General features: G+C 34.7%; 2 protein-coding genes across 2 annotated transcripts in view; one reads left to right on the top strand and one right to left on the bottom strand.

Annotated features, from left to right (window-relative positions):
- The window catches only part of LOC141404401 (uncharacterized), a 139,464-nt gene that overhangs the window by 98,827 nt on the left and 19,628 nt on the right, over nucleotides 1–21,009 (top strand). The window lies entirely within an intron of this gene.
- LOC141403227 (uncharacterized) lies at nucleotides 18,207–18,904 on the bottom strand. The gene is made up of 3 exons (XM_073985413.1): nucleotides 18,830–18,904; nucleotides 18,437–18,760; nucleotides 18,207–18,368 (listed from the first exon to the last, which is right to left on the bottom strand). The coding sequence occupies exons 1-3, from the start codon at nucleotides 18,902–18,904 to the stop codon at nucleotides 18,207–18,209; spliced, it is 561 nt and encodes a 186-aa protein (XP_073841514.1).

The following is a 21,009-nucleotide window of genomic DNA, read 5'->3' as shown; positions in this document are numbered from 1 at the left end:
CCTATGGAAAAAAGACCCTCGGGTGCAAAATTTCAGCACTCTTTCTCAATTATTGCGGACGCTAGAGTGATTACAACAGACGAACAGACAGACGGACAGACGGACATGGCTAGATCGTCTTAGAATTTTATCCTGATCAAGAATATACGTACTTTATAGGGTCGCAAATGATTACTTCGATGTGCGAATGTTCACACAGACTGTTTATTCTCATGATGGGGATTTTAATGAGTTTTTGAAATATTTACCAAATTGTTGTTGAAAATTTTGCTATAAACAAGGCGATTGAGGCATTTTACAACGATGCAATGTTCTGAAGAGTTGTGCATTACATTCCAGAGAATATTTTCTCAACGGTAACTTTAAGAAAAATGTAACAGTTTGGGAGATACGCTGAGAAATATACACAAATTATAGAATTTTTAGAAATATTATAAAATTTGAGACAATAAGTGCAGTTTTTCGAGTTCACTAGTCCTCCAAATATTTTCTTCTTGCTCTTATCTACAAGTTTGCTGCAGATGTCAAAACAAGATTCGTACTTGTTTCAGAGATACAGCCCCAATTTGTTTTAAAAATTCGATATTTAACCATGTTTAGATGAGGCCATAAAAACCGAACCCGATCTAAGAAAACAAAACCCAAATATGGTTTTTCCTATTGGTTCTCTACTTTCATAAAATTCTGGACAGAAGTTGTTTGCACGCGATTGGCTCCAAAATGTTGCACAGTGTAATAGTAAATTTTGTAAAACTATATTTTCAATAATCGCCGATTTTTTTAAAAAGTATTTTTGGTCGCATCGCAATGTTGTGTTAACTACTAACAATGTGTCCAATATGTCTTAATTGATCCTAAAATTGTTATAACTAACCTCAAAATCATAAATAAACTGTCAAAATTTTCCAATTTTCTCATTTAAGCTGAAAAAAACGGCAACATAAGTTGTGTATGCTAGCTAACTTCAACTCTTTACAAAAATGACAGAAATTGAGAACGACAACAAAAAATGGCAAAAAGTAAATTGTCACTTTTATCAAAGTGCAATCCTTTAACTGGAAATCTTCCCTCCCTCCCACACCATTCACTTATAAAATATTTAGAAATGACACCCGGACTCAATTTAGAAGCCAACAAGAAAAAAAAAACAAACACACTACGTTTCCAAGTTCCCCAGAAGGCAAGCAAACAGCCAACCACACCATAGAAGGACGTTTTCGACAAAATATATTGCCCTTACATTGCAAAAATTTTTCTAAAGTGCTATAAATTCATCATGTGTGCAATGTTGCATTACCGAAAAACTGAATAGCCGGCAAAAATGCAGCCAATGCCATGTGACAAAAAAAAAGAAAAAAATTCTCTTCTGGCCAAGCTGTTGCAGGCCTCAGTGGTTGGTTACATTATATTTCATATCATTCATTCATGCAACTCACCCACGCTGCCAAAGTCCCTGAGGACAAGCCTAGGGAGCCAAAAATAACACCAACCAACCAATAAGAATGAGTTACATGGCCAAAAAAATAAAGAGGAAGAAAAAACCATATGGAGAATATTTGCCATCCAAGAAATGTTGTTTTGCTTTTTTGTTGTCTTATTTTGGCTTGACGTTTGTTGTTTGTTGCAATCAACTTTGAAACATTTTTTTGCTGGTGTCCTGTTTTGGTTGTAAACATTTATGATAAAAATTCCAATAAATTTATATTGTGTTATGTTTGTAAAGAGTGAAAGAGGGGGAGGTGGTGTAATAAGTGGGAGAATGAAAGAGTTCAGAGGTTTGGTGCACTTTGATACAGTCAATAATCCACGATTACTGAAAAAATATTTTTAAAAAATCTTCTTTAAAGATCAAATTTTATTAAAATAATATTTAAAAAAAAATTCACGGTTATTGAAAAAAATATTTTTAAAAAATCTACGGTTATTGAAAAGTATTATTTAAAAATTTTAAGAAAATATTCTTAAAAAATCCACGATTTTTGCAAAAATATTATTTAAAAGTTTAAACAAAAATATTCTTAAAAAAAAACAACGATTATTGAAAAATATTTTTTAAAAAATTCACGATTATTACAAAAAAAAACATTATTTAACATAAAAAAAAAACAAACCGCGATTATTGAAAAAATATTCTTTAAAAAACCACTATTATGGAAAAAATATTATTTAAAAAATTCACTATTATTGCAAAAACATTCTTTAAAAAGTTCACGATTATTGAAAAATATTCTCTAAGAAATCCACGATTAGTGAAAAAATATTCTTTAAAAAAATCCATAATTATTAAAAAATATTTTAACAAAAAATTCACGGTTTTTAAAAAAATATTCTAAACATTATCCACAATTGTAAAAAAAGATTTTTGAAAAAATATTCTTTAAATAATCGAAGATTTTTGAAAAAATTTTATTTAAAAATCCAAGATTTTTGAAAAATTATCTTTAAAAAATCCAATATTTTTGAGAAAAAAAAAATATTTAAAAAATCCAAGATTTTTGAAAAAAATGTTATTTAAAAAATCCAAGATTTTTGAAAAAAATATCTTTAAAAAATCCAAGATTTTTCAAAGAAATACCTTTAAAAAATCTAATATTTTTGAAAAAAAATTTATTTAAAAATCCAATATTTTTGAAAAATTTTCTTTAAAAAATCCAATATTTTTGAAAAAATATCTTTAAAAAATCCGTTATTTTTGAAAACATATTCTTTAAAAAATCCCTAATATTTCAAAAAATATTCTTAAAAAATCCACGATTATTAAAAAAATATTCTTAAAAAAATGCACGATTATTAAAAAAAATATTCTTTTAAAAATTCACGATTATTGAAAAAATATTTTTAAAAAATCCACGATTTTTAAAACAATTTTCTATAAAAAATAAGCGATAAAATAAAATTCATTTTTTAAAAAATGTATGATTTAAAAAAAAGATCTTTAAAAAATCTACAATTCTAATAAAATACTCATTAAATAATTATTACGATTATTAAAAAATATTCTTCTAAAAGATCCACGTTTTTTGAAATACTATTCGTTAAAAAAAATCCAAGATTTTTGAAAATATGTTCTTTAAAAATTCACGATTATTGAAAAAATATTCCTAAAAAATCCACGATTTTTGAAATAATATTCTTTCAAAAATCTGAGATTTTTGAAAATATATGCTTTAAAAAATACACGATTATTGAAAAAATTATTTTTTATAAAATTCGACGATTATTACAAAAAAACATATTTTAAAAAAATCAACGATTATTGAAAAAATATATTATTAAAATCTACGATTATTGAAAAAATATTTTTAAAAAAACTGACGATTATTAAAAAAAAATATTTTTTAAAAAATCGACGAATATTGAAAAAATAATTTTTAAAAAATCGACGAATATTGAAAAAATAATTTTTAAAAAATCGACGATTATTGAAAGTACATTTAAAAAACTATTGTAAAAATATTTGGATAAAAAATACACGATTATTGAAAAATAATTTTTAAAATATCCACGAATATTCAAAAAATATTCTTTAAAAAATCGACGATTATTAACAAATATTCTTTAAAAAATCTACTATTACTGAAAAAATTCACGATTTTTGAAAAAAATATTTATTAAACAATTCCCAATTTTTAAAAACTCTCATTAAAAAGTCCGCGATTTTCAAAAAAATATTCATTAAAAGTCTAAGATTTTTCCAAAAATATTCATTAAAAAATCCGAGATTGTGGAAAAAATCCACGATTTTTAAAACAATATTCTCTAAAAAATCTACGATTTCAAAAAAAGTAAATTGAAAAATATTTTTTTAAAAAAAATCGACGATTATTGAAAAAATATATGTTAAAAAATCGACGATTATTGAAAAAATATATGTTAAAAAATCGACGATTATTGAAAAAATATTTTTTTAAAAAATCGACGATTATTGAAAAAATATTTTTTTAAAAAATCGACGATTATTGAAAAAATATTTTTTTAAAAAATCGACGATTATTGAAAAAATATTTTTTTAAAAAATCGACGATTATGAAAAAATATTCTTTAAAAAAATCCACGATTATGAGAAAATATTCTTTAAAAAAATCCACGATTATGAAAAAATATTCTTTAAAAAAATCCACGATTATGAAAAAATATTATTTAAAAAAATCCACGATTATGAAAAAATATTATTTAAAAAAATCCACGATTATGAAAAAATATTCTTTAAAAAATCCACGATTATGAAAAAATATTCTTTAAAAAAATCCACGATTAAAATCGACGATTATTGAAAAAATATATGTTAAAAAATCGACGATTATTGAAAAAATATTTTTTTAAAAAATCGACGATTATTGAAAAAATATTTTTTTAAAAAATCGACGATTATTGAAAAAATATTTTTTTAAAAAATCGACGATTATGAAAAAACATTCTTTAAAAAAATCCACGATTATGAGAAAATATTCTTTAAAAAAATCCACGATTATGAAAAAATATTCTTTAAAAAAATCCACGATTATGAAAAAATATTATTTAAAAAAATCCACGATTATGAAAAAATATTATTTAAAAAAATCCACGATTATGAAAAAATATTCTTTAAAAAATCCACGATTATGAAAAAATATTCTTTAAAAAAATCCACGATTATGAAAAAATATTCTTTAAAAAAATCCACGATTATGAAAAAATATTCTTTAAAAAAAATCCACGATTATGAAAAAATATTCTTTAAAAAATCCACGATTATGAAAAAAATATTGTTTAAAAAAATCCACGGTTATGAAAAAATATTCTTTAAAAAATTCACGATTATTGAAAAAATATTCTTTAAAAAATCCACGATTATTGAAAAAATATTCTTTAAAAAAATCCACGATTATTGAAAAAATATTCTTTAAAAAATCCACGATTATTGAAAAAATATTCTTTAAAAAATTCACGATTATTGAAAAAATATTCTTTAAAAAATCCACGATTATTGAAAAAATATTCTTTAAAAAATCCACGATTATTGAAAAAATATTCTTTAAAAAAATCCACGATTATTGAAAAAATATTCTTTAAAAAATCCACGATTATTGGAAACATATTCTTTAAAAAATCCACTATTATTGAAAAAATATTCTTTAAAAAATCCACGATTATTGAAAAAATATTCTTTAAATAATTCACGATTATTGAAAAAATATTCTTTAAAAAATCCACGATTATTGAAAAAATATTCTTTAAAAAATCCACGATTATTGAAAAAATATTCTTTAAAAAATCCACGATTATTGAAGAAATATTCTTTAAAAAATCCACGATTATTGAAAAAATGTTCTTTAAAAAATCCACGATTATTGAAAAAATATTCTTTAAAAAATCAACGATTATTAAAAAAATATTCTTTTAAAAAATCCACGATTATTGAAAAAATATTTTTTAAAAATCCACGATTATTGAAAATATATTTTTTAAAAAATCCACGATTATTGAAAAATATTTTTTAAAGAATCCACGATTATTGAAAAAATATTTTTTAAAAAATCCACGATTATTGAAGAAATATTTTTTAAAAAATCCACGATTATTGAAAAAATATTTTTTAAAAAATCCACGAAAAAAAAATTTTTTAAAAATCCACGATTATTGAAAAAATATTTTTTAAAAAATCCACGATTATTGAAAAAATATTTTTTAAAAAATCCACGATTATTGAAAAAATATTTTTAAAAAAATCCACGATTATTGAAAAAATATTTTTAAAAAAACCACGATTATTGAAAAAATATTTTTTAAAAAATCCACGATTATTGAAAAAATATTTTTTTAAAAAATCCACGATTATTGAAAAAAAAATTTTTTAAAAAATCCACGATTATTGAAAAAATATTTTTTAAAAAATCCACGATTATTGAAAAAATATTTTTTAAAAAATCCACGATTATTGAAAAAATATTTTTTAAAAAATCCACGATTATTGAAAAAATATTTTTTAAAAAAATCCACGATTATTGAAAAAATATTTTTTAAAACATCCACGATTATTGAAAAAATATTTTTTAAAAAATGATTATTGAAAAAATATTTTTTAAAAAATGATTATTGAAAAAATATTTTTTAAAAAAACCACGACTATTGAAAAAATATTTTTTAAAAAATCCACGAATATTGAAAAAATATTTGTTAAAAAATCCACGATTATTGAAAAAATATTTTTTAAAAAATCCACGATTATTGAAAAAATATTTTTTTAAAAAATCCACGATTATTGAAAAAATATTTTTTAAAAAAATCCACGATTATGAAAAAATATTCTTTAAAAAAATCCACTATTAAAAAAATATTCTTTAAAAAAATCCACGATTATTAAAAGAATATATTTAAAAAATGCTCGATTTTTAAAACAATATTCTATAAAAATCTATGATTTAAAAAATATATTATTTAAATAATTATGTATTGTGATTATTGAAAAAAATATTGTTTAAAAAAATCCACGATTATTAAAAAAAACTTTTATAAAAAAAAAATCCACGATTATTAAAAAAAACTTTTATAAAAAAAAAATCCACGATTTTTGAAAAAAATATTTATTTAAAAATCCACGATTTTTGAAAAAATATATTTTAAAAAATGCACGATTTTTGAAAAAATATTCTTTGAAAAATCCACGATTATTGAAAAATATTCTTTAAAAAAATCCACAATTATTAAAAAATTTAAAATTTTGGAAAAAATATTTTTGCAAGGCACGTTGTGGTTTCTTCTGTAAAAGGTCATTATCAATTGAGTCCTAATAGCATTTCATTCATCACTATCCCTATCCATTCCCATTTTTAACAACCAACCTTTCCATTGTTCTGTGCAACAGCCGTGAAAACATTTTGTATCTTAACAATTCTAATGGCATCATGGCTCTAATTGTAATGAATTTCCCCATCTAACGAAAACTAACTGTTCAGCAACAAATAAGAAGACATTGAATGACACCACACCACGTCGTCGTCATTGTGTTGTTGTCGCTTAGCTTGGCACTTGTGGCGGCCGTCATTTACACCGATACGTAATTGTACGCATTTTGCCATATTATTACGAGAGATTTGTACAATTTGAACATCTATTTCCGCATGAGAGAAAACACACACTTGTCCGTCCGTCCACACATCCGCCATAGCTAGCTGAGATACAAAACATCCGAGTTACAAGCGAGTGCGATATAATAGATTTTTTGGATTCCAAAAAGGATGTGGAAGAAGAAAAAAAAACAACTACATTGTAATCATCACAGTTGGAACATATTTGGTAAATGTTATTTTCTTTCATTTAGACGAACGCACACACACACATGTACTCATGTCCTCCTGTCATTTCGATTTATTCATTCGTTTATCCACCAATTCCATTGAAAATGTTGTCGTCTCGTTAGTTTCAAGTTGATGTAATTTTCGCAAGCTTACCTGGCTTGAGATAATTTAAGTTTATTCACTGCGACAAGGGATGCCGTGTACTGTTTAGAAGAGGATAGGCATTTTCTGGTTGGGTGGATGATTTGACGGAGCAATGAACGTGAATTAACAAATGAATTTTTAAAAAATATTTTCTGAGGCACCATTCGAACCAAAATACGTGGATTCTTAAAAGAATATTTTCTAAGGCACCATTCGAACCAAACTACTTGGATTTTTTAAATAATATTTTTAAGACAGCATCCGAACCAATAAACGTGGAATTCTTAAAGATAATTTTCTGAGGCATCATCTGAACCAATAAACGTGGAATTTTTAAAGATTATTTTCTGAGGCACCATCCGAACCAGTAAACGTGGAATTTTTAAAGATTATTTTCTGAGGCACCACCTGAGCAACAATGAACGTGGATTTTTAAAGAATATTTTCTGAGGTACCATTCGAGCAACAATAAACTTGGATTTTTAAAGATTATTTTCTGAGGCACCATTCGAGCAACAATAAAAGTGGATTTTTACAGAATATTTTCTGAGGCACCATCCGAACAACAATAAACGTGGATTTTTAAACAATAGTTTTCCAATGAACCTCAGACCAAGAAACGTGGTCCATAGAGGACCTCTTCAAAAATCTCCTATTCCCTGAAGCACCTCTTCCGAGGTCCTCTACTACATACATGAACTGATTAGAGTGCTACTGTTCCATAGATGAACATATTAGAGGGCTTCCATTCATTTTTATATATGACCTCCTCATAAATCTGTTATTTCACACAGAGGCCTTTGGAGGCCTTCATCAGATGCCCATGAGGACCTGATATTCCATAAGAGAATATCCATAGAGGATCCGTTCAAAGGTCTTCTTTTCGATAGAGGCCCACATATATGCCCTTATATTCCATAGAGCATCCCTTCAAAGCTCTTTTTTTCCATAGTCTTCTTAGACCTCTTCAGATAAGTTCCATTCCATAGATTACCTCTTCAGAAGTCTTCAATTGCATAAAATACCTCTTCAGAAAGTCTTATATTGCATAGGTAACCTTTTCTGATGTCTTCTGTTCCAAAACAGACCTTTTCGTATGTCCTCTATTTCAAAGAGGACCTCTTTAAAGATGTTAAATTTCAAATTTTACCTCTTCAAAAGACTATGAATGCATAAAGGACCTTCTATTCTACATAATACTATTCAGAGATCTTTTATTCCATAGAGAATATCCTCAGATGTCCATAGAGGACCTCATCATAGGTCTTCTATACCACAGAGGACCTCTTCAGAGGTATTCTATTCCATAGAGAACCGCTTCAGAAGTCAGTTTTTCTATGGAGGACCTCTTCAGAGAACTTCTATCGAAGTCTTCTATTGCATATATAACCTTTTCTTAGGTCTTCGGTTCCAAAAAAGACCTCTTTAAATGTCCTCTATTGCAGAAAAGACCTCTTCTATTCCATATATTACCTCTCCAGTAGCCTACGGTTGCATAGGGGACCTAAATATCCTCTTCAGAGGTATTCTATTCCATAGAGCACTTCTTCAGAGGTCTTCTGTTCTATAGGGGTACTCTTCAGAAGCCTTGTTTTGCATAAAATACCTCTTTAAAGATCTTCTATTGCATAAATGACCTCTTCAGAGGTTTTCTCTTCCATAGCGGACTTCTTCAGAAGTCCTTTAATTCATAGAGGACTTATTCAGATGTCTTCTATACCACAAATGCCCAAGGGTCTCCTACATCGCAAAGAACCTCTTTAGAGGTCTTCTATTTATTTAGGAAAATTTAAGAAAATTTTTATTTCCCAGAGGACCTCTTCAGAGGTCTTTTATTTCATAATGGACCTCTTCAGTGGTCTTCTATTCCATAGTGGACCTTTTCAGATGTCTTCTATACCATAAACGACACCTTCAGAGGTCTTCTATTCTATAAAGGACCTCTTTAGGGGTCTCTCTATTTCAAAGAGGTGTAACGTGACAAAATGATCACGTACATATTAGGAACAATATTATGGCCCACCACCTAACAACGCAATGCCATCCATACTGTTAAAACCCATACCTATACAACGGGGGCGGTGCGTTACAATGCATTTTGATTAATCACCAACATGAGAACAACGGAGTAATTCTCAATTGCTTTGTGCGACCGTCCATTTAAGTATTTCAGTTTGTGGTGGGACTGAGACGCTTGCTACTGCAGGGAGCCAGCCATACGGGCTTAAGTACAGTTGTGTGTTCATGGTCCGCCAACTGACACTGGAGTGTAGAAATGTTGAGAAGTATTTTCGAGAGCTACCCCTTTGCGCGGTGGCTAATACATCCACTCCACCTTCGGGTGTTGTTCCACTCCACCTTTGGGTGTTGTTCCAATCCACCTTCGGGTGTTGTTCCACTCCACCTTCGGGTGTAGTTCCACTCCACCTTCGGGTGTTGTTCCACTCTACCTTCGGGTGTTGTTCCTCTCCACCTTCGGGTGTTGTTCCACTCCACCTTCGGGTGTTGTTCCACTCCACCTTCGGGTGTTGTTCCACTCCACCTTCGGGTGTTGTTCCACTCCACCTCCGGGTGTTGTTCCACTACACCTTCGGGTGTTGTTCCACTACACCTTCGGGGGTTGTTCCACTCCACCTTCGGGTGTTGTTGCAATCCACCTTCGGGTGTTGTTCCACCCCACCTACGGGTGTTGTTCCACTCCACCTCCGGGTGTTGTTCCACTCAACCTCCGGGTGTTGTTCCACTCCACCTTCGGGTGTTGTTCCACTCCACCTTCGGGTGTTGTTCCACTCCACCTTCGGGTGTTGTTCCACTCCACCTCCGGGTGTTGTTCCACTCCACCTTCGGGTGTTGCTCCACTCAACCTCCGGGTGTTGTTCCACTCCACCTTCGGGTGTTGCTCCACTCAACCTCCGGGTGTTGTTCCACTCCACCTTCGGGGGTTGTTCTACTAGTCATACTCATAGTATATTGTAGAGGTTAATTTAGAACTAACACTAACTAACCGCGTCCCAAACAACCGAACCGAACCACAGAGTGGCCGAACCCCTACAACACGAGTGGTGAGGGGCCGAGCAACCATACGAACACCGAGTGGCCGAACAGCTACAACACGAATCACCGAGTGACCGAATACCGAACGCGGAACCAACGAGTGGCCGAACACATACAAACCCCTAATACCGAATCACCGAGTGGCTGAACAAGAAATCCGGGTGACCGTACATCTACTACACGATTCACCGAATGGCCGAACCCTGAACACCGAATCACCGAGTGGCCGAACACATACGAACTCCGAGTGCCCGAACATCTACAACACTAATCACCGAGTGGCCGAACCCTGAACACCGAATCACCGAGTGTCCGAACCTCTAGAACACGAATCACCCAGTGACCGAACACCAAATCACCGAGTGGGCGACCACATACGAACCCCGAGTGGCCGAACATCTACAACACGAATCACCGAGTTCCCGATTATCTTCAAATCGCCTACAACCGAACAGCGAATCACCGAGTTTCCGATTATCTGCAGATCGCCTACTACCGAATGGCGAATCACCGAGTTCCCGATTATCTTCAAATCACTCACTGAATCCAAGTTGTCTATCCCCCTGCCAATTATCCTTCTTATCGTATTTAAACATCAGTTGAATATAAATTAGTTTTACATCAATAAATATCCGATTTAACCCACAGGAAAGGGAGATTACTCGTCTTTTTATTCCGTAAGGTTTAGTGGGCCCTTATGACGACCCTTTACACGACTAAGTCTACCCAGCCTACGACAAAACCACGTTACAGAGGGCCGTATCAGTGGTCTTCTAAAGGTCTCTTCAGATGTGTACCATTCCCTAGAAGACTACTTCAGAGGTCTTCTAGTTCATAGAGGACCACATCAGGGGTCTTCTATTCCATATAGGACATGCCTAGAGATCTTCAATACCACAGAGGACTTCGTCAGATAACTTCCATAGAAGACTTCTTCAGATGTCTTCTTTTTCGCAGTGATCCCCTTTAGAGGTCTTCTATTCAAATGAACAACATTTCGGATATTTTCTATTTCACAGAGAATCTCATCTGAAGTCTTCTTTTCAACGGAACAACATTTCGGAGATCTTCCATTTTACAAAGGACCTCTTCAGAGGTTTTCTATTCCACAGAAGATCTATTCTATTCCACAGAGGACCTCTTCAGAGGTCTTCAATACCATTACCAGAAAACCATTTCGTAGGTCCTTTATTCTATGGAGGACTTCTTTAGAAGTCTTCTTTTTAAAAGAAAACCCCTTCACAGGTTGTCTATTCGGTTATCTATTCTTCAGTGCTCCTCAGGTCAGAAGTCTGCTATTCCACAGATGACCTCTTTAGAACTTGTATATTCCATGGAGGACCTCTTCAGAGGTCTTTCATCCACAGAGGACTTCGTCAGACATCTTCTATTCCATAAAGGACCTATATTCTTCTATTCAAAATTCTTCCTTTCCTTTTTTCCTTTAAAAGACCTCTCTAGATATCTTCTGTTCCATAGAGGACCTATTTGGAGGTCTTCTATTCCATATAGGACCCCTTCGGAAGTCTTCTATTCCATAGAGGACCTTTTCTAGACCTTTTCTTTTCTATGAAGGACCTCTACTGTTCTACAGTTGACCTCTTCAGATGTATACAATTCTATAGAGGACTGCTTCAGAAGTGTTTCACCGCATAGAGAACCTTATACTAAGGAGACTTTTGAGATTTGTTATATTCTAAATGTCTGTTCAACCCACTACGCAATAGAGTACCCCTTTAAGGTCAATCTTTTTTATATAGGCTTTTTGCAGAAGTCCACTTTGGCGGACCTCCTTAAATGTCCTATAATGTCCTGAAACATCTCCAGAGGCTTTTATTACATAGGAAACCTTTTCGTGGATATCGCTTTTATAGAGGACCACTTCAGATCACTTTATGATGCCTCAATTTGTCCCATCAACTGGACTCTTTGCTGTGTTATATCCTCTTTGGCTGCTCTCTGTAAGGACGAAGTTCTTGAACTTATGCCGTTCTTCCTTTCCCCTACAAACAGGTGAGAGGGGTTGTGCTTGCGATCAGATTTGTCGATCTCTCTTGCTAGAAAGCACTTTTGCATGGGAATTGGAGGGACTGTCCAACTGGCGATCCATCACCCAGTTAGCAGTTGGATGTGGTCGTGTCGTTCTGATTAGAAAGGATGTTTTGCTTTTATCTGGGGTAGGGCATACTTCTCTATACATTATAGGTCATCCTTTTCACAAAACACATCTTTAGATACCTTAATATCTGAAGAGGACTTATATTACATGAATGACCCATTCGGATGGCTTCCATTCTATAGAAAATATGCCTTCAGATATCTTAGTGTACCTAGAATACCTTTTCAGAAAACTGTGGTCTGATATACTAAAAAGGACCCTTGCAAGTACCTTTGAGCCTATAGGGAACCCATTTATATGTTACTCACTTCTTAGAGGACCCAATTTTGTTTCGTAGAGGGTGGGCATCCTTTAAGCTCTTCTATACTAATAACTGCATAAAGGAACTCATCATTGGACTTCTAAGCGAAATATGGATTCTTGAGAAGTATTCTATTCTAGGGAGGGTCTGTTCAGTAGTCTTGTATTTCATATAAGGTCTTCTCATCAATAAATTATTTTTATCGAAGGTCTTTAGAGCAAAAGCCTTGTCTTTTTGGAAGACTTCTTCGGTGACCTTTAAAATAGAAAACCTTGCATAGCTCCTCTTTGCAGTCGCCTATTACCATTACCTTTCCTTTGCAAACAAAAGCAAATCTCCAAAGTACCTTTCATGAGCATTAAATTGCAGTGTAATTTTAACAATCTTTATTAAATTGAATCCTGCGACACATTTGCACCACGTAGTTTCGATGTCTTTACAACAAACGTGGCAGCAGCAACAACAACATCATTCTCAACGTCATTACAACGAGAACTTGCTGTGTGAAAATTGGTGAACATTGAAGTTAGAATTCCAAACATACTTGTTGCATTAGTCCCAGCACAGAAGAAAAGTTTTTCCTCTCCAAATAGGGGGAAAGACTACTTTTGAATGTTTTTGAGGTGTGAGCGAAAATCTTAGAAATGTTGTTAGTGTTTATAGAAAACGTGACAATGCTTACCTTCGATGAGAATTGTTTTAAGGGTGTTTTTGTTGCTGTTGTTTCACTGTAACATATTGAACCCCTTGAAGAAACTTTGTCCATAGCAATAGAAGCAACAGCATCATTACTTTTAATTTCCCGCAGTCTTTCAGAACAAGTATGAGTAACTTCTTAGACCAAGGTGTGAAGAATATTTATTTTTGATTATTGTAATATTGGTTATTTAATGGACGCTAGGTCTTTGCAATTATATAGAAAAGCCAGCTGTGACAATTAGGTTTTGAATTATTTTATAGCAATAACAATAATGATGAGCAACACGCCACTTCAAGACAAAACACAGATGAGAAAGGCTATATTCTGTAAAACAAGAGGACAACGAAATTTTGTATAGACCACCTACGGAGGTCTTCTATTCTATAGAAGCCTCCTATACGGAGGTCTTCTATTCTATAGAAGCCTCCTATACGGAGGTCTTCTATTCTATAGAAGCCTCCTATACGGAGGTCTTCTATTCTATAGAAGCCTCCTACGGAGGTCTTCTATTCTATAGAAGCCTCCTACGGAGGTCTTCTATTCTATAGAAGCCTCCTACGGAGGTCTTCTATTCTATAGAAGCCTCCTACGGAGGTCTTCTATTCTATAGAAGCCTCCTACGGAGGTCTTCTATTCTATAGAAGCCTCCTACGGAGGTCTTCTATTCTATAGAAGTCTCCTACGGAGGTCTTCTATTCTATAGAAGCCTCCTACGGAGGTCTTCTATTCTATAGAAGCCTCCTACGGAGGTCTTCTATTCTATAGAAGCCTCAAACGGAGGTCTTCTATTCTATAGAAGCCTCAAACGGAGGTCTTCTATTCTATAGAAGCCTCCTACGGAGGTCTTCTATTCTATAGAAGCCTCAAACGGAGGTCTTCTATTCTATAGAAGCCTCCTACGGAGGTCTTCTATTCTATAGAAGCCTCCTACGGAGGTCTTCTATTCTATAGAAGCCTCCTACGGAGGTCTTCTATTCTATAGAAGCCTCCTACGGAGGTCTTCTATTCTATAGAAGCCTCCTACGGAGGTCTTCTATTCAATAGAAGCCTCCTACGGAGGTCTTCTATTCAATAGAAGCATCCTACGGAGGTCTTCTATTCTATAGAAGCCTCCTACGGAGGTCTTCTATTCTATAGAAGCCTCCTACGGAGGTCTTCTATTCAATAGAAGCATCCTACGGAGGTCTTATATTCTATAGAAGCCTCCTACGGAGGTCTTCTATTCTATAGAAGCCTCCTACGGAGGTCTTCTATTCAATAGAAGCATCCTACGGAGGTCTTCTATTCTATAGAAGCCTCCTACGGAGGTCTTCTATTCTATAGAAGCCTCCTACGGAGGTCTTCTATTCTATAGAAGCCTCCTACGGAGGTGTTCTATTCTATAGAAGCCTCCTACGGAGCTCTTCTATTCTATACAAGCCTACTACGGAGCTCTTCTATTCGATAGAAGCCTCCTACGGAGCTTTTCTATTCGATTGAAGCCTCCTACGGAGCTCTTCTATTCGATAGAAGCCTCCTACGGAGCTCTTCTATTCGATAGAAGCCTCCTACGGAGCTCTTCTATTCGATAGAAGCCTCCTACGGAGCTCTTCTATTCGATAGAAGCCTCCTACGGAGCTCTTCTATTCGATAGAAGCCTCCTACGGAGCTCTTCTATTCGATAGAAGCCTCCTACGGAGCTCTTCTATTCGATTGAAGCCTCCTACGGAGCTCTTCTATTCGATAGAAGCCTCCTACGGAGCTCTTCTATTCGATAGAAGCCTCCTACGGAGCTCTTCTATTCTATAGAAGCCTCCTACGGAGCTCTTCTATTCTATAGAAGCCTCCTACGGAGCTCTTCTATTCTATAGAAGCCTCCTACGGAGCTCTTCTATTCTATAGAAGCCTCCTACGGAGCTCTTCTATTCTATAGAAGCCTCCTACGGAGCTCTTCTATTCTATAGAAGCCTCCTATGGAGGTCTTCTCTTCTATAGAAGCTTCCTACGGAGGTCTTCTCTTCTATAGAAGCTTCCTACGGGGGTCTTCTATTCTATAGAAGCCTCCTATGGAGGTCTTCTCTTCTATAGAAGCCTCCTATACGGAGGTCTTCTATTCTATAGAAGCCTCCTATACGGAGGTCTTCTATTCTATAGAAGCCTCCTATACGGAGGTCTTCTATTCTATAGAAGCCTCCTACGGAGGTCTTATATTCTATAGAATCTTCCTACGGAGGTCTTCTATTCTATAGAAGCCTCCTATACGGAGGTCTTCTATTCTATAGAAGCCTCCTATACTGAGGTCTTCTATTCTATAGAAAAGCCTCCTTTACGGAGGTCTTCTATTCTATAGAAGCCTCCTATACGAAGGTCTTCTATTCTATAGAAGCCTCCTATACGGAGGTCTTCTATTCTATAGAAGCCTCCTATACGGAGGTCTTCTATTCTATAGAAGCCTCCTATACGGAGGTCTTCTATTCTATAGAAGCCTCCTATACGGAGGTCTTCTATTCTATAGAAGCCTCCTATACGGAGGTCTTCTATTCTATAGAAGCCTCCTATACGGAGGTCTTCTATTCTATAGAAGCCTCCTATACGGAGGTCTTCTATTCTATAGAAGCCTCCTATACGGAGGTCTTCTATTCTATAGAAGCCTCCTATACGGAGGTCTTCTATTCTATAGAAGCCTCCTATACGGAGGTCTTCTATTCTATAGAAGCCTCCTATACGGAGGTCTTCTATTCTATAGAAGCCTCCTATACGGAGGTCTTCTATTCTATAGAAGCCTCCTATACGGAGGTCTTCTATTCTATAGAAGCCTCCTATACGGAGGTCTTCTATTCTATAGAAGCCTCCTACGGAGCTCTTCTATTCGATAGAAGCCTCCTACGGAGCTCTTCTATTCGATAGAAGCCTCCTACGGAGCTCTTCTATTCGATAGAAGCCTCCTACGGAGCTCTTCTATTCGATTGAAGCCTCCTACGGAGCTCTTCTATTCGATTGAAGCCTCCTACGGAGCTCTTCTATTCGATAGAAGCCTCCTACGGAGCTCTTCTATTCGATAGAAGCCTCCTACGGAGCTCTTCTATTTTATAGAAGCCTCCTACGGAGCTCTTCTATTCTATAGAAGCCTCCTACGGAGCTCTTCTATTCTATAGAAGCCTCCTACGGAGCTCTTCTATTCTATAGAAGCCTCCTACGGAGCTCTTCTATTCTATAGAAGCCTCCTATGGAGGTCTTCTCTTCTATAGAAGCTTCCTACGGAGGTCTTCTCTTCTATAGAAGCTTCCTACGGGGGTCTTCTATTCTATAGAAGCCTCCTATGGAGGTCTTCTCTTCTATAGAAGCCTCCTATGGAGGTCTTCTCTTCTATAGAAGCCTCCTACGGAGTTCTTCTATTCTATAGAAGCCTCCTACGGAGGTCTTATATTCTATAGAATCTTCCTACGGAGGTCTTCTATTCTATAGAAGCCTCCTATACGGAGGTCTTCTATCCTATAGAAGCCTCCTATACTGAGGTCTTCTATTCTATAGAAAAGCATCCTATACGGAGGTCTTCTATTCTATAGAAGCCTCCTATACTGAGGTCTTCTATTCTATAGAAAAGCCTCCTTTACGGAGGTCTTCTATTCTATAGAAGCCTCCTATACGGAGGTCTTCTATTCTATAGAAGCCTCCTATACGGAGGTCTTCTATTCTATAGAAGCCTCCTATACGGAGGTCTTCTATTCTATAGAAGCCTCCTATACGGAGGTCTTCTATTCTATAGAAGCCTCCTATACGGAGGTCTTCTATTCTATAGAAGCCTCCTATACGGAGGTCTTCTATTCTATAGAAGCCTCCTATACGGAGGTCTTCTATTCTATAGAAGCCTCCTATACGGAGGTCTTCTATTCTATAGAAGCCTCCTATACGGAGGTCTTCTATTCTATAGAAGCCTCCTATACGGAGGTCTTCTATTCTATAGAAGCCTCCTATACGGAGGTCTTCTATTCTATAGAAGCCTCCTATACGGAGGTCTTCTATTCTATAGAAGCCTCCTATACGGAGGTCTTCTATTCTATAGAAGCCTCCTATACGGAGGTCTTCTATTCTATAGAAGCCTCCTATACGGAGGTCTTCTATTCTATAGAAGCCTCCTATACGGAGGTCTTCTATTCTATAGAAGCCTCCTATACGGAGGTCTTCTATTCTATAGAAGCCTCCTATACGGAGGTCTTCTATTCTATAGAAGCCTCCTATACGGAGGTCTTCTATTCTATAGAAGCCTCCTATACGGAGGTCTTCTATTCTATAGAAGCCTCCTATACGGAGGTCTTCTATTCTATAGAAGCCTCCTATAGGGAGGTCTTCTATTCTATAGAAGCCTCCTATACGGAGGTCTTCTATTCTATAGAAGCCTCCTATACGGAGGTCTTCTATTCTATAGAAGCCTCCTATACGGAGGTCTTCTATTCTATAGAAGCCTCCTATACGGAGGTCTTCTATTCTATAGAAGCCTCCTATACGGAGGTCTTCTATTCTATAGAAGCCTCCTGCGGAGGTCTTCTGTTCTATTGTTGTTGTTTTCACTGCTCTAAAATTTAAAATTAAAACCTGTAAATTAAATTTTCGATTTCAGATTTCATTGGAACTTTATTTCGATTTTATTATTATATCAATTGTAGAATTCATTAGCATGTCCTTCTTTGCATCCAGTTTACGATACATAAGAACAGATATTCGATAGAGACCTTTGGCAATAAACGGCGGTAAACTATTTTTGTCCAATTTGAAATCTCGCCATAAATAGTGACCCTGAAAAAAAAATATACTTCGTCAAATTCTGCAATAGAAATGAAACTTAAGAATTCCCAAAAACTCACCTCACTTACAGGACATTCCCGTGGCAGGGTGCCATATTTCAAAATATTATTTAACCAAATATTTAACAAATAATAACCCGGTGCTTTGGTCTGCTGTAGCAATTCACAAAAATTAACATCAAAACCCATAACTCTATTCCACGACGCATCTTTAGTCACCTTCATGTCAATTCTCAGCATATTCCATACCGGCTCCTTTACTTGTTTCACAACCACAAGATCAAAATTCAACGTTGAATTTTGTTTTCCAATATAGAGGGTGTAATTGGAAATAAATTCTCGGTGATAGTCAACATCGGTGGTTAAAAATAGGACATATTTTTTCTGGATCAGTAATCATATTAGAAAATCAGAATTTTTGGATAACTTGAAAAAAAATATAGTAGGACCTACCTTCTGTTGTAAGGATGGTGGAATTTGTACAAAGCAAATTAGTAGCCAACCAATGATGACCTTGTAGACTACCATTTTTTATGTGTGCATGTACTTGAGGTGGCTTGCGAATAATATTTTTTATTTTTTCGTGTTAGATGTTTGTCAATTGTGGGTAATTAGAAAACAATTTCAAAACCTTTGTTTTCGTAGTTGGATTTTATTGTTTATAAATGAGTAAATAATAGTAATATCATTTGTTTGTGGTTGTTTTGTGTACTTTTTTCTCTAATTAAGATCTAAATAATGCTGCTGATTTGAACAAAATCCAAATTATTAGACAATTATATCCAAGAATTACAATTTGTGATATCAAGTAACGGTTCGAATTGACTTTAGCGAAATATATTTTAGACTTACTCTTGCCGGGAGAACTCCATGCGGGGACTTGTAACTACTAGTTGCCATATTCAAACTCAAAATTGAGAAATTGTGGCCGAACCAAAGGCTAACCAAGTAGCGGTTTTCCACAAAATCCTCTCATATGTCTGTTTTCTATAGTGGGCCTGAGAAATATGCTATTCTTGCGACTACGTGTTTCATTTTCCAGCTGAACTATACTCATTGTGGGCTAGGGTCTTAAAAAGAATTTATTTTTGTTTTGTTAGAGAGAGAGAAACCGGTTTTATAACCTCCACCATAATATGGAGGGTATAACAGAATTTGTCATTCCGTTTGTAACAAATCAAAATATTCGACGAAGACCCTGCATACATATTCTTGATCAGTATACAATTCTCAGTCGATATAACCATGACCGTTTGTCCATTTGTTGAAATCAAATGGGCTATATCGGGAAGGCTTTTATTTAGCCCCAAGAGAACGGTACCTCACGATTTTAGGTATTTCGAAGGTTGTGGCCCCAATGTCCTACTGAAATAGCTGAAATTTAGTATTTAGTCTTCGTTGGTGGTACTAAAATTTCCGCCAGAAATTTGTCTGTAAAGGTCTACGTTTTCATTAAGCCCCCATAGAAGGGTACCTTTCGGTTTTCGGTATTTTGAAGGCTGTGGCCTCAATATTCCAACGAAATGGTTGAAACTTGTCAAGTCGTCTTGGTTGGGGATATAAAACTTCCCAACTTTCGGTATAGGCCCACGTCGTTATATAGCCTCCACAGAACGGTACCTTCCGATTTCAGTAGTTCGAACTTGTAGTTGTTTGGTACTTAGTCTTCGTTGGTGGTATAAAACTTTCCACCAGAAATCTGTCGATAAAGGTACATGTTTTCATTTAGCCCTATAGAAGGTTATCTTCCGATTTTCGGCATTTTGAAGGTTGTGACCTGAAAATTTCACCGAAACGAGGCATTTGGCCTCTTTTGGAGCTACAAAAATTTTCCATCACAAATTAGTCAGTACAAGTTCACGTTTTGAGAGAGGACCAACAGAAGTGTACCCCCAATTTGCGGTATTTTAAAGGTTTTACCCCTCATTATCACACCGTTCGGTACTTTGAAGTTTTGGCCTCAATATCCTACCAAAATGGTTGAAATTCGGTATTTAGTCTTCGTTGAAGGTATACAATTTTCATCCAGAAGATGTCTATAGAAGCCTACTACGGAGGTCTTCTATTCTATAGAAGCCTACTACGGAGGTCTTCTATTCTATAGAAGCCTGCTACGGAGGTCTTCTATTCTATAGAAGCCTCCTACGGTGATCTTCTATTCAATGGAAGCCTCCTACGGGGGTGTTCCATTCTATAAAAGCCTCCTATAGAGGTCTTCTATTCTATATAAGCCTCCTACGGAGGTCTTCTATTCTATAGAAGCCTGCTACGGAGGTCTTCTATTCTATAGAAGCCTGCTACGGAGGTCTTCTATTCTATAGAAGCCTGCTGCGGAGGTCTTCTATTCTACGGATATCTTCTATTCTATAGAAGCCTCTTATGAATGTCTTCTTTTCTGTAGAGCCTCCTACGGAGGTCTTCTATTCTATAGAAGCCTCCTACGGATGTCTTCTATTCTATAGAAGCCTCCTACGGAGGTCTTCTATTCTATAGAAGCCTCCTACGGAGGTCTTCTATTCTATAGAAGCCTCCTACGGAGGTCTTCTATTCTATAGAAGCCTCCTACGTAGGTCTTCTATTCTATAGAAGCCTCCTACGTAGGTCTTCTATTCTATAGAAGCTTCCCACGGAGG

This window comes from Musca autumnalis, unplaced genomic scaffold, assembly GCF_047663935.1.
Source record: "Musca autumnalis isolate F117 unplaced genomic scaffold, ASM4766393v1 scaffold_4, whole genome shotgun sequence".
Classification (NCBI taxonomy): domain Eukaryota; kingdom Metazoa; phylum Arthropoda; class Insecta; order Diptera; family Muscidae; genus Musca; species Musca autumnalis.
This window is presented reverse-complemented; position numbering and strand designations above follow the sequence as displayed.

What these genes read in the sequence shown, in the direction of transcription:
- LOC141403227 (XM_073985413.1), bottom strand. Translation starts at nt 18,904, where the DNA reads ATGGTAGTCTACAAGGTCATCATTGGTTGGCTACTAATTTGCTTTGTA. An exon ending in CACCATCCTTACAACAGAAG is followed by an intron (nt 18,761 to 18,829) that starts GTAGGTCCTACT and finishes TTACTGATCCAG; the next exon opens with AAAAAATATGTCCTATTTTT. An exon ending in GGGAATGTCCTGTAAGTGAG is followed by an intron (nt 18,369 to 18,436) that starts GTGAGTTTTTGG and finishes TTTTTTTTTCAG; the next exon opens with GGTCACTATTTATGGCGAGA.